General features: G+C 41.0%; 1 protein-coding gene across 20 annotated transcripts in view; it reads left to right on the forward strand.

The window, feature by feature from the left end:
- The first annotated feature begins 393 nt into the window (after positions 1 to 393).
- Positions 394 to 14,777, forward strand: part of LOC109870743 (nebulin) — a 98,072-nt gene continuing 83,688 nt past the window's right edge. For 19 of the 20 annotated variants that reach the window (XR_004205678.1, XM_031806097.1, XM_031806099.1 and 16 more), the window contains exons 1-12: positions 394 to 496; positions 1,727 to 1,813; positions 6,820 to 6,891; positions 8,371 to 8,481; positions 8,738 to 8,845; positions 8,990 to 9,199; positions 9,357 to 9,461; positions 10,206 to 10,310; positions 12,399 to 12,503; positions 12,625 to 12,732; positions 13,336 to 13,452; positions 14,097 to 14,198. Coding sequence is in view for 19 of the 20 variants with exons in the window: in XM_031806097.1 (XP_031661957.1) it covers positions 1,754 to 1,813; positions 6,820 to 6,891; positions 8,371 to 8,481; positions 8,738 to 8,845; positions 8,990 to 9,199; positions 9,357 to 9,461; positions 10,206 to 10,310; positions 12,399 to 12,503; positions 12,625 to 12,732; positions 13,336 to 13,452; positions 14,097 to 14,198 (1,203 nt within the window). In the remaining variant the exon portion in view is untranslated. The remainder of the gene's footprint in view (positions 497 to 1,726; positions 1,814 to 6,819; positions 6,892 to 8,370; positions 8,482 to 8,737; positions 8,846 to 8,989; positions 9,200 to 9,356; positions 9,462 to 10,205; positions 10,311 to 12,398; positions 12,504 to 12,624; positions 12,733 to 13,335; positions 13,453 to 14,096; positions 14,199 to 14,777) is intronic. The other variant, XM_031806098.1, reaches the window with a different exon arrangement.

Raw genomic sequence — 14,777 nt, forward strand, 5'->3', positions numbered from 1 at the left:
GTACTGATTTAGAATGAGGTCCTTCCTGTCCATATTATAATCACATTAAGTATCATCTAAAGTGCAAATTGGATCCTAGATTAGCACTCCTACTCTGAAATAACCTAGAGCTCACTTCCCCCTGCAAGAGTGTCCCCACTGACATCACCCCCAAACCAGTCAACATTGGCGATCACCTCCCATTAGCCCTTAGGTGGGAAGGTAGTTGGGGTTTTCTCTTGATTTCTCTTCCCTCTCTACCCCAGCCCCTTCTCTTCCTCATAGTTGTATCTATTTCTCTCTGATACATTTACTGAACAGGTGCTCCTTTCTGAAGGGATCACTTAGGTATATTTAGATTTTGAAACCTGAGAGCGCTTCCCTCTGATTGGCTGTTTGGACCACATGATAACCGGGGTGCCGCTGCACCTGTGAGCTGTCGCCCATCGTCTCTGTGGAGGGAAGTTGGGGAGGCTCTTTGGTGGCTTGGGAAACGATTTGACTATAAAGTAAACTGGTAAGCAAAAAAAATTATCTGAACATATTTCTTTCCTTTCTTCCTACCGCTGCAGCACACCCTCTGCATGGCCTTTGTTTGGGACTTTTGGGTCTTTGGGTCTTCTGCTGCTCCAGTGGATTGTTTGGGGATAGTTAATCAAGGAATAAGCCCAGGTCTGTGTCCTGGTTGAAGGAGTCTCAGAGTAGTGGACCTCCAGAGACCAAAAGGGCTGTCAATGGAACAATGGAACACCCACAAGTTGGTTGCATTTTCCCCAACCTCTTCTGCTTCTGGCTTCAAGTCATTGTTGATGGAAATCTTTTATTATGTGAAGAGTTTGGGAGTGGAGCGCTAAAAAAGGGTAGTTAGTACAGCGGTCCTATATTTAACCTGCAGCCTCAGAAGGCATTGGAGCGCCGTTAGCTAAACAAAGCCAGCCAATCAGGCAGAGAGGTGTTAGCTTACATGACAAATAGCTGGAGCGATATGAGGACAGCTGTGCCAACCCTTCAGCCAGGAGGCGCAGGACTGCTCTAGAGGGGGTTTTGGGTGTCAAACCCTCAACAAAGCCTATAGGCCTGTGAAAAGCAGTCCAGTGCAACTTGGCCCGTGGTCACACCTTTTAGCTCTACCTGATCTTTATCCGACTGGGAATTTTGAATAGTATTTGTTTTTTTTGTCTGGGTTTGAAGGCAAAACGCAAAGTGGAATATCAGTTTGGGGCTCTAGTGGACGGCAAGTCAGCAGCTTCCTTTACTCTAAGGTCGCTGGAAATACTACAGGAATCTTAACTGGGGTACAGCATGTTGCATTGGTTGGCATTCTGGCATTATTGTGTGTACATGTTACAATCAAATCAAAGTTTATTTGTTGCATACACAGATTAGCAGATGTTAAAGCAGGTGCAGCGAAATGCTTGGTTTCTAGCTCCAGCAGTGCAGCAAATGTCTAACAGTATAATACTAATACACAAATAATCCCAAAACAAAACAATGACAAAAGAAGAAACAAGAGATTAAGAAATATCAGAATATCATGTTACACACTTTGTGTGACAGACTTTGTTAGAGGGTTTTGTCCATATTCTGTCTTTGACTTTGGTGGTTTGGCTTAAAAAGCCACTGCAAGGCAGATTCTTAAAATATTTATGCTAATGTTGTCCTTCAGCCTCTGGTAAAGACACATTGTGTACCATAGTTTACTGGGAGGTGCTTCATTGAGAAATCAAATGATTGTTGTGTGTTTCAGGTAGACAACCCCTAAAACTGCATCATCATGGATGAGAATGAAGAATTTGAGGACGAGTTTGAGGAAGAGGAGATTTTTGAGGAAGAGGTAAGTAAATATTTTCTCACAAGATCGACACAACATACCATAGTTGTCTTCTGCATTTAACCCAACCTCTTTGAATCAGAGGGGTGCGGGGTTAGGCCTTGTGGTCCCTCCAAACTGGTCTTGGGGTCAATTCTATTCCAAATCAGTCAAGGAAAATTGGAAATGGAATCAGAATGTCAGTTTACTTACTTCCTGACTTGACCTGATTGTCATGGAATTGGCACCTCGACCCTGTTCCAAACCCTCTATGTTCTTAGGTCAGAGTTATATGGCTCCACTGGGCTTCTCTGGCCCCTGTACTGGTGGGTCTGCAAATTCAGTGGCCAGCTTTACTCAGTCCCTATGAATAGTAAACTTACTTTTGATACCACCCCAGTCAGCAATTCAGGAGGCCAGGCATCTCTGAGCTGTGAGGAGGGTTAGATCCTGTTTCAGTAGAACACCCATCTCCTTATATGCTAGCTAGCTAGAGACATGGCCCTGGCCAACACTGTACAGACCAGAGAACTGTAAATCAGACCACCCATTAAAATCAAAACCCCTGCCACTTTCCTCTTTTCCTGGACATTTTAAAGCCCAGTTATGAGTATAAAAAGCAATCACACCATTTTGTTTACAAGGACCATTGCACTTAAAGGCCCAGCGCAGTCAAAAATGATATATATATATATATATGTTCACAGAATGAGGTTGGAATAATACTGTGAAATTGTTTAAATTATGATAGTGCCCCTTTAGTGTAAAAGCTGTTTGAAAATACCGCCTGAAATTTCTGTCTGCTTTGGTGGGATAAAGTTGATCTCCTGTTGATGTCACCAGGCATCGGTAAATTAGTTAAATCATCAATAATAATGTCAGTTCTTAACCTCTTTGCCAATAAATTTTCAGTTTCGCCTCCCCACTCAGTCCTAGCGCAATTCTTGCTTGAGAAATGTCTCTTTGCTAGGAATTATATATATATATATATTCACCTTTTTAAGTTAAATCAATCACAGTAAGGCACTTAATTGTTACCCAGAAATGATTTGATTTTGAAACTAAAATATAGATATAGATAAAAAACTGTTTTAAGCAATGCAAAGTTCAAATTGGGAAAACTTCTCCTTTAAAGCTACATAACTTTTTGGGCAACCAGACCAAATTCACATAGAAATGTGAGCTACAGATATGTCATTCTCATTGAAAGCAGGTCTAAGAAGCAGTAGATCTGTTCTATGTGCGCTATCTCTATGCTTCCCATTCTTAAGCTTCATTTTTGTGTCCTTTACTTTCGGTTTTGAACACCAGCTTCAAACAGCTGAACATAAAATATTTGTGGTTATTGAAAACATATTTCACAGCAGTTTCGATGTTTCAAAGATACTCTACGCAATGACTGCTTGTTTTGTCAGATAAACTGAAATTAGGCGAGCTATTAGAATTTTAGAAACCAGGAAATGGCAGAGCAGTTTCTGAATATTGCACCTTTAACTTGGTAGTTGATACATGTAGTATAAGTACACTTTACCTGACCAACCACCTTATCCTAAAGACTCCCAGACAGCTATGGGCTTTGATGGTAGGAGCACACTGATGTAATAGGTCTAGTTGTTACACAACAGCCAGTGTGAAGACATTGCTGACATTCCTGCAGATACTGTAAATTCACATTAGGTTACACTGCACCGCAGATGCCTCAATGGAAGATTCTTAATCTAGAACATTTCTTACACCATTGGTGTAAAAGGTGTAGTAATGTTGTGATGTTCCATTCATAAGAATGATGGATTGATGGAAGGCCTGCAAGCTTGGGGAGCCGCCATTTTGTTGGAAGTGACCAAAGTTTTTTGTTAGATACTGTAGATAGTATCAGTGAGATAATACTGTGCCTTTCTGCAAGAATGTGCAATAAAATATATTTTGAGCCGTTTAGCTGGCAGTTCTGGCCATTGTGTAGTATCACCATAATCCATATAGTCTATCCAAGTTTTTAAAGAAGTATTTTTCTTCGTATTTCTTCGTGATGGTCCACTCTGTGCCAGAGCTTGAAAGTAGAAGACTAATAATGTAATATTTTATTTCCTGGTGAAATAGGATTTAAGTTAGGCTCGTATTTGTCTAAAAGTTAGCCTCGTATTCATCTAAACTTTATGTTGTTGATAACTTATAGGGGAATCGGAATCATTTCTTCTTATTGAAGATGTGGAAGAAACTTCTGATCTTTTATTGTTGCATTTGGAAATATAACCCCCCCCCCCCCCATGTTTTTGTTTTTGTATAATTGTTTGTTGATATTTCATTATGGATAGTAAGTGGTTATTAATATGGATGGTAAGTATTTAATATTCAGCATTTAACGAAAGCACTTCCTCAAAATAGTAATACATGGTTTTATAGCCTGGGTACCAGTCTCTTTAGCTAATCGTCTCCCTGTACTCCATGTCATGTGACAAAGACAAGGAGTGGCAAGAAGTGGAATGTTAGCTAAATAGACTGGTACTCAGCCTAATAGTCTTATGCTATGCTACTTTTCTCTCTTGACGTTAATCCAATTTGAGAACATTTCACAGTATATTGTTTTCCCAGTGTGAGAAACATTGACTCTAAGCTCTGAGCTGTGGCTGTTAAAAACTCTCTGGACAGCACAGCACTGGAGATACAAATTTAGCTGTGGACATCTATGGCAGACAGGCAGGCAGGGAGGGAGGGAGGGAGCGGGAGGATGGTGAGAAGGGTTGTGCTGCCTGTTTTAAATCACATGGCAGTATCACCAGTAGCCCAGGGTCTGCTAACTTCAATTTAGATTGTGCTTAGGAGGTAGATACAAGTCTTGAGAACTGACAGCCAACCTGCACCTAGCTAGAGGAGGAATGCAGATCTAGGCTCTGTAGCAGCTCTGTAGCAGCTCTGTAGCAGTAGGAGAATCTTAACCTGATCCAACTCCTTGCAAGATAGCACAAACAGATGTTGCATTTGAGATGTTTGAGATGACTGTTAGAGTTCAAGGTACTGTCACTTTCAACTCACAGGTCACTGGCTACAATTTAATCCTAGTTAAAGTTAGACACAGGCTATACAGGGAATATGTTTGGAATTATTTTAGTTTAGTACAGTATGCTGCTCCGATTGAAACTGATTGTAGGATTATTTATTAGTATAATCTCTAAATATTAAAAGAGTTTTATCTGTCTTGTTGATATTCACATTCATAACAGCTATTTATAACAAGAACAATGGACTTGTAAATGTAATAACCAACCTAAATAGCCAGTGAGGTCTTGTGAGGGTGTCTATGTTCCCAGGGATGGTCGGTCAGAGGGTTCTGTTGGTCAGACCTGGGTTCACTGCAAATACTATCTTTCACATTCTAATCTTTTGCCATTTTGCCATTTTGCAGCTGTTCTATTGTTTCCGTTGTGCCAGACTAGCTCTGTCAAGACCAGCTAAATTATTACAAATGATTTCAAATAGTATTTGAACCCAGGTCTGGTCATAGGGCTCTGTCAGGCAGATGCAGAAGGCAGGCAGTCAGGCAGACAGAGAGTCAGTCAGTCAGTTGCTATTATAGGCTCCTGCTCCTCTTTCCCCCTGGAATAGGGGCTTCATTACACTGTTCAGTAATCACAGCATATTCCAGGCTCCAAAAGGAAACCTTTAAAGTCACTGGTGGGATCTGGGATACATGGGACTTTATATTACATTATAGTGAATGTAATTACTATATAATTCTGGTAATTATCAAAGACTGTAGCTGAACTTTAAACGTTAGTGCAGAATATTTGACTTAGCTACTATAACCAGATAATTGACTTAGCTACTTTAACCAGATAATTGACTTAGCTACTATAACCAGATAATTGACTTAGCTACTATAACCAGATAATTGACTTAGCTACTATAACCAGATAATTGACTTAGCTACTATAACCAGATAATTGACTTAGCTACTATAACCAGATAATTGTGGCAACAGTGCAGATGAGTATTAAGTCAGTATAATTATTACTGTTTGTCAGTGTTGTTTCCCGTATAAAAGGCTAACTGACTGTGTCAGTGACAGTGGTGTGATGTACTTATGTAAAAAATATTTGAAAGTACTACTTAAGTAGTTTTTTGTACTTTACTTAACTATTCATATTTTTGACTACTTTTACTTTTAATTCACTACATTCCTTTTTACTCCCTACATTTTCCTTGCCACCCAAAGTACTCGTTACATTTTCCTTGACACCCAAAGTACTCGTTACATTTTCCTTGACACCCAAAGTACTCGTTACATTTTCCTTGACACCCAAAGTACTCGTTACATTTTCCTTGCCACCCAAAGTACTCGTTACATTTTCCTTGCCACCCAAAGTACTCGTTACATTTTCCTTGCCACCCAAAGTACTCGTTACATTTTCCTTGCCACCCAAAGTACTCGTTACATTTTTCCTTGACACCCAAAGTACTCGTTACATTTTCCTTGCCACCCAAAGTACTCGTTACATTTTCCTTGCCACCCAAAGTACTCGTTACATTTTCCTTGCCACCCAAAGTACTCGTTACATTTTCCTTGCCACCCAAAGTACTCGTTACATTTTCCTTGCCACCCAAAGTACTCGTTACATTTTCCTTGCCACCCAAAGTACTCGTTACATTTTCCTTGCCACCCAAAGTACTCGTTACATTTTTAATGTCATATCAAGACAGAAAAATTGTCCAATTCACTCACGAATCAAAATAACATCCCTGGTCTGAGGAATTTGAAATCATTTATACTTTTACTTTTAATACTTTTAGACTTTTACTCAAGTAGTATTTTACTGGGTGACTTTAACTTTTACTTGAGTCATTTTCTATGAAGGTATTTTAACTTTTACTGAAGTATGACTATTGGGTACTTGTTCCACCACTGGCCAGAGATCAGGGTATTATTGCAGCAGAGCTGGGAGAAAAACTCAATGCAAAACATTTGTGATACAGTATGTCTTCCTTTTACTTGTAATGGCGATTTTGAAACCTGCGAATTGTTCCTATATTTATAGTATTTTGAGGAGACGGTGACTTCGACCACCTCTCACCAGACCACATCTCGGGCAGCAGCGGTAACTCAACAGGTAGAAGACAACAGTGAAATAAACAGCACCAGCAGTTCATCATGCTGGGTACTTGCATGCCATGAGGGTTATTCCACCAACGAAGGAAAGGCACTCTACAAGAAAGGATACTGTTTAAAAAGCCATGTGTTTGTGGCCCCGTGGATTATTAAACAAACTCCCTTGTTTAACAATAATTCACAATTTACTCAAGTCGAGGAATATTTTTTTTGCCATTCCAAAAGTGAGTTCCCAAACAAAAAGGCGATTGTTTGGGTAATTCACAAATCACGACTTCATGTTAATTGTCCTCAGATGGCCCTAAGGCTAGTGAGTGATAGATGAAATAGCCCTCATATAGCCCGGTGTTGCTAAGTGATGCATGCAGTCGGTCAACTGTGAAACTGTGTGTCTTGCTATGCCCAACACTGCTTTTGTCCACTGGCTCATTCATGGCCAGTCCCTTCTTTAATTTGCTCAGTCTCCTATAATTTCCTTCATTCAGTCTCCTTTCCTTTCATTTCCTTGGTTCAGACTCCTTTCATTTCCTTGGATCAGTCTCCTTTCCTTCATTCAGTCTCCTTTCCTTTCATTTGCTTTCAGTCTCCTCTCCTTTCATTTCCTTTGTTTCATTCAGTCTCCTTTCATTTCCTTTCTTTCAGTCTCCTTTCCTTCATTCATTCTCATTTACTTTCCTTCATTCAGTCCCTTTCCCTCAGTTCCTGTACTTTCCTGTACCCTTGATAATATGTCCTATCCTCTGTCCCTACAAGACCTTAACCAAGCCAACTCAATATTAGGAAGGTGTTCCTAGTATTTGGTATACTCAGTGTAGTTCTCTAATCATTCCCTGTAATGGGCCCAGTTTTTCAAAAGCTATCTATCTGGATTTTGCCTATTGGATAGGATTAAATTAATTGAAATACAATGAATAGAATGGACAAATAATTGACTTCAATGGGGACTCTCGTTCTATTCATTCGATTTCTATGCAGTTAATCCTATCCTATAGGGGAAATCCAGATAGATAACTTTTGAACAACTGGGCCCACATGATAGGGTGAAAAAACACCATTTGTAACTTAAGGTTCTCCTTTTTTTGTTCACCATTGTATTGAATTATTGCAAGTAAGTGCACTTGGTTGCAGAGTAGCATGAACTAGCCTAAGCCATTGTTGCTTTCACACACACGTGTCCTTTTTGTAAGAGTCTTATGATAGTCAAAATGTAATTCAAATTTGTTTTCGATGCTATAAATGTTATTATATACACGGCCTGTTCTAGCACTTGTTTACACATGTATTCATATTATACCTACCTAGTACTACTCTTCCATTGTTACAGTAGTCAGGATTCCATCTTGTTTCTGATCTCTCTGTATTGTGTCACTAGCCTTTGTAAGTGGATTGTAAGTTGTAAGTGGATGTATACCTCTGGCCTGGTTTCCTATCATTAAGGAACAACGGTCACGCAACTAACATCCTTTCTTCTATTTCCCAGCCTGGCGTTCCTGCGAGGAGAGTGGTCAGGAAGAAGGTTAAGGTGGACACCTCCAAGTTCATGACTCCTTACTTGGCCCACAGCCAGAAGATGCTGGACTTGTTCTCCTACGTAAGCAAGCCCAGGTCAACCAGGTCATGTTCATTAGGGCAAGACGTAGCAAAACGTTTTGAAACAGAAAGGGAAAGTTTGTGTTTCTTATTGTCCAAGTCCAACACCTTCTCTGTTTCTGTCAGTTTTTATCAGTTTATAGCATAATGAACACAACCCAGGTGAATGCTCCCCCCCCCCCCCCCCCCCCCCACTGTTGTTCTGGCTCACCAGAGTTGGATTATGATGTTATGATGTTCCTATGTGTCCCTAACAGAACAAGTACCGTCATGCCTATGACAAGGCTAAGGGGAAACCCTATGCCATCACGGCTGACACCCCTGAGATGATGAGGATCAAGAAGGCTCAGGAGCAGCTGTCTGAGGTATGGGGGCCTCCATTCTCTTCTATTCTGTCCACTTTTCTGATAGATATCATATATCTCAGTCTCAGTCAATAAAAAATAAAAAATGTGTTTAAACAACAACTTTATTTTATTTTCTAACACTTGACTCATTGCCCCTACCAGGTGAAGTACCGCATGGAGGGCAATAAGGTCAGGTGTACCAGTTTGTATGATGGGGAGGCTAGAGAGATCGCCCATGTCAAGCATGTCTCTGAGCTGATCAGCAAGGTACTGTACAGGGCAAAGTGGGATGAGACAAAGGACAGGTACCTGCTGCCCCCTGATGCCCCGGAACTTGTCCTGGCTGTGAAGAACGCTGCCAACTACAGCAAGGTATCGTCATACTGAACCCTACTCAGTCGTATGAGATTATAACAATATTTTATATGTAGATTACTCAATTAAGATGACATTTTACTCAAAAAAAGGTAGCTAACTTGGTAGCTAAAAAGGCAAGCTAACTTGTCATTTTATTTTTCTGTGTGATCAGAAACTGTACAGGGAGCAATGGGATGAGGACAAGACCATGTGCTATCCTTACAGCGATTCTCCAGAGCTGCGCAGGGTGGCCAAGGCACAGGAGGTCCTCAGTGATGTGAGTACAGCAACTACAAACATATATTGTATTGTCTTGTATTATATTCTTTACTTAACTACACTTTTACTAGTAATTACAACAAGTTAATATCAGTGTTATTAGATCAGTTGTATCAGAGATTAAGATAGTTATGTTTGACTTAACAACATTCATTTCTTACTCTGACTAACTATTTTCAATCATAAATATCCTCCTAAACAACAATATTCCCAGAACACAGTCTCTGCGTCAGTCAGTCAGTCCGTTGGCTGAGCCATGAGTGTGGTGGTTCTCTTTGTAATTAGAACAATGAATTGCTCACATCGCAGAAAGGCGCCTTACATCAATCACACTTCAGAAAAGTACAGTAACCACCCACCTTTTAAACCCTCTATTTGTTCTCTCTGAGCTTGTAGTTTTCTGTTACTCAGATGTCCCATATGGAACCATTTCCTTTGAGCAGATAAATAGGATGCAATTAAAATGGTCACTGCTTTCGCTCTTTTTTTAAAGTGAGCTTCAGGTTTCCACTGATCCAGTTCATTTGTTTATCCAATACCCTATCTCTGTGTCCAATAACCATGAAACTAGAGGTCCATCTCACCATTCTGTCCTGTTTTTCTCCTACTCTGTTCTGTTTCTCTCCTACTCTGTTAATCTCATCATTCAGTTCCTGTCACCATTCTGTTCATCTCAATATTCTGTTCATCTCAACCATCTGTTCATCTCACCATTCTGTTCTGTTTCAACCCTACTCGGCAGATCCTGTACAAGAAGGGGCATGCTGAGCGAACGGCAAAGTACACATCTCTGGCTGTCCCTAATGATATGGAGCTGGCCAAGAAAAATTTTGAACAGCGCAGTGACGTAAGTGCTTCACACACACACACACACACACACACACACACACACACACACACACACACACACACACACACACACACACACACACACACACACACACACACACACACACACACACACACACACACACACACACACACACACACACACACACACACACACACACACACACACACACACACACACACACACACACACACACACACACACACACACACACACACACACACACACACACACACACACACACACACACACACACACACACACACACACACACACACACACACACACACACACACACACACACACACACACACACACACACACACACACACACACACACACACACACACACACACACACACACACACACACACACACACACACACACACACACACACACACACACACACACACACACACACACACACACACACACACACACACACACACACACACACACACACACACACACACACACACACACACACACACACACACACACACACACACACACACACACACACACACACACACACACACACACACACACACACACACACACACACACACACACACACACACACACACACACACACACACACACACACACACACACACACACACACACACACACACACACACACACACACACACACACACACACACGACGATGGCTTCTCTGTCATTGTACCCATCAGTCACTTATCATCCTTGACAACATTATCATGTTGAACTGTATCATAGCCCTCAGCTATCGAGTCCTGACAGAGAGGGCAGGGGTGCTGTCAGTAACTGCTTGGCATGGGTGACGTCTCACACCCCTCCAAGTCCCTCTCCAAGCCCTGCCGTCCCCAGCCCTGCTGTCCCCAGCCCTGCCGTCCCCAGGCAAGCCGTCCCCAGCTCTGCTGTCCCCGGTCCTGCCGTCCCCAGCCCTGCCGTCCCCAGCTCTGCTGTCCCCAGCCCTGCCGTCCTTGTCCCTGGGACACAGAAAGGCATTACTGGCACCTGCTCCATGATATTACTGGAGGGCAGCAGCCCTGTTCTGGACACAGAAAGGCATAACTGGCACCTGCTCCATGATTTTACTGGAGGGCAGCAGCCCTGTTCTGGACACAGAAAGGCATAACTGGCACCTGCTCCATGATTTTACTGGAGGGCAGCAGCCCTGTTCTGGACACAGAAAGGCATAACTGGCACCTGCTCCATGATTTTACTGGAGGGCAGCAGCCCTGTTCTGGACACAGAAAGGCATAACTGGCACCTGCTCCATGATATTACTGGAGGGCAGCAGCCCTGTTCTGGACACAGAAAGGGAGCAACGTATCATTTTGTTTAGAATTATTTTTTAAGGAACATTTTGACTGATAATATTTGTTGTCTTTCTTGATTGTTTCATACCATATTTGTGCTGTAGTTATTGAGGCAAAGCTTTAGTTTTTCTTACTGTAGTTATTGAGGCAAAGCTTGAATTCTTATTACTGTAGTTATTGAGGCAAAGCTTGAATTCTTCTTACTGTAGTTATTGAGGCAAAGCTTGAATTCTTATTACTGTAGTTATTGAGGCAAAGCTTTAATTCTTCTTACTGTAGTTATTGAGGCAAAGCTTGAATTCTTCTTACTGTAGTTATTGAGGCAAAGCTTGAATTCTTATTACTGTAGTTATTGAGGCAAAGCTTTAATTCTTCTTACTGTAGTTATTGAGGCAAAGCTTGAATTCTTATTATTGTAGTTATTGAGGCAAAGCTTCAGGTCTTATTACTGTAGTTATTGAGGCAAAGCTTTAATTCTTCTTATTGTAGTTATTGAGGCAAAGCTTCAGTTCTTATTACTGTAGTTATTGAGGCAAAGCTTTAATTCTTCTTATTGTAGTTATTGAGGCAAAGCTTCAGTTCTTATTACTGTAGTTATTGAGGCAAAGCTTTAATTCTTCTTACTGTAGTTATTGAGGCAAAGCTTGAATTCTTCTTACTGTAGTTATTGAGGCAAAGCTTGAATTCTTCTTACTGTAGTTATTGAGGCAAAGCTTCAGTTCTTCTTATTCTAAATTACCCCAATGTCTGACTTTTCCTTGCCTTTATCTTGCAGCTCAAGTACCATGAGGACTACAACAAGAACGTCAAGGGCCACTGGTGTGAGACCCCCTACATTGAGGTGGCCGTTGCCAGGGTAGCTATGGACAACCTTAGCAATGTAAGAGCCCACTATCGTGTAGCATATGATTAGTTATTGGCATGGTGACATAACATTGTGTTCATCAAATCATAACACATTTAATATCTATATTTAATCCATTTGTCTTTTTTCATTTCAGAAAATGTACACGGCTGCGTATGAGGACATAAAAGACCAAATCAATTTTATGCAAACCGAGACGCCAGAATACAAACAGCACAAGAAGGCTGGTCACGCTGCTAGCTCGGTGAGTCTATAAGCCCTCAGAGGGACATAAAGGAGAACACACACACGACACACACACAAAAACACACTCACGTACACACACACACACATCAAACCAACTAGCTAATCAACCAACCAAACAGCCACCTACTGCTTCTCTCAGAGAAAGGAAGCAGGGTAAGTGAGTGTATTTTTATAGATCCATCTGATGCGGCAGCAGGCAGATAGACACACTGGGTTGACCTGTGACCTTGTCTGATCAGAGCGTCAGTCAAAACCATGATTCTTTTGTCACGCAGACATCAGGATGTGTCCACACATGTTCCGTACTCAGATAAATGACAAATAGTTGTCTTGTCAGACAGTAGTTGAAAGACATTCAGGCTATGCCGTAGCTAGTAACAAAACTCTAGCTTTCGTGAAGGAGTCACTGTTTCTTAGCACTTATCAATCAAATGTAAACACTCTTCACACCGCGGTTTCATTCACATACCAACGCATGCTGACATGTCAATCCAAAATCTGCTATGGTGATGAGTAATCGTATTAACCTTTCCATGAATCGCTGTATCACAGTAAAATTAACACATCATGTATTGACTTGTGCCCATTTTTCTCTCCTCAGATCAAATACAAGAAGGATTACGAGAACAGCAAATCGGTAGCTGACTACAACGTTCTCCCAGCCACAGACAACCCTCTGCTCAGGCAGCTGAGATACGCTGGCACCATCCTGAGTGACGTAAGTGTCTAAGTCGGGAGACTGAACCATTGGTCCAAACAGGTTTCATACTGAAATAGACAGAAGTTACAGGAAGCTAAACAATCACGTTTCTTCTATGAGAGGCAGTCATTAGTTACAGAAAACCATTCAGTATCCCATCCCATATTCTAGCTGATTACAACAGTTATCTTTCATCTCTGTTCTCAACAGTCGCTACTCGTGTTTCAAATTAGCTTGTATAGTGTTTATTAGTATACTTTTAGCTAGACAGTTGGCAGTTTGTTAGACAGGGTAACGGTTTTAACAGCAGATTCCTAGTTAAGTGGTAACGGTGAGTAATGGGGAACCCCCTTTAACTTAATCATCATATTACTGGGGATAATTCTGACAACGTGGATGCCTGTATACTATAGTTAACCGACTGGATTTGTAATATGACCCCAAGCACTACTTTAATGAGTCTACTTAGTTACTAGTCACTCACTATCAATTTGTGTTAAAAATTACTGTAGCTATTCACAGAACCTTATATTTGGATATAAGATCCTTTTGAAGAAGTTCATCGATTGAAAGCCAAACTGATTTGTATTTGAGATATATAACTCTAGTTTAGTGTCATTATTTTCTGTTCAACATTTCTCCTCTGATCACTACCTTTGCAGAAAGTCTACAAGGCCAGCTATGAGAAATCGAGGGGGTCAAGTATCAACTACTGTGACACGCCCAAGTTCAAGATGGACTCTGTTGTACAACAGTTCAGTGACGTGAGTATTCCCTTCACTGATGTTGTTGATAATGTTTTTAACGTTTTAATTGTTCAACAAATCATTGTACCGTAAGAATGGCAGCAACAAGCTTAACTGAACTTTCAAAGTGGATTTCCTTTATTCATTGTACAGTTGAAGTCTGAAGTTTACAGACACTTAGATCGGAGTCATTAAAACTCGTGTTTCAACCACTCCACAAATTTCTTGTTAACAAACTGTAGTTTTGGCAAGTCGGTCAGGACATCTACTCTGTGCATGACAATTTTTCCAACAATTCTTTACAGACAGATTATTTCACTCATAATTCACTGTATCACAATTCCAGTGGGTCAGAAGTTTACATACACTAAGTTGACTGTGCTTGCAAAATTCCATAAAATGATGTCATGGCTTTAGAAGCTTCTGATAAGCTAATTGACATCATTTGAGTCATTTGGAGGTGTACCTATGGATGTATTTCAAGGCCTACCTTCAAACTCAGTGACTCTGCTTGACATCACAGGAAAATCAAAAGAAATCAGCCAAGACCTCAGAAAAAGATTATAGATCTCCACAAGTCTGGTTCATCCTCGGGAG

The sequence above is a fragment of the Oncorhynchus kisutch genome, linkage group LG26 (assembly GCF_002021735.2).
Source record: "Oncorhynchus kisutch isolate 150728-3 linkage group LG26, Okis_V2, whole genome shotgun sequence".
Classification (NCBI taxonomy): Eukaryota; Metazoa; Chordata; class Actinopteri; order Salmoniformes; family Salmonidae; genus Oncorhynchus; species Oncorhynchus kisutch.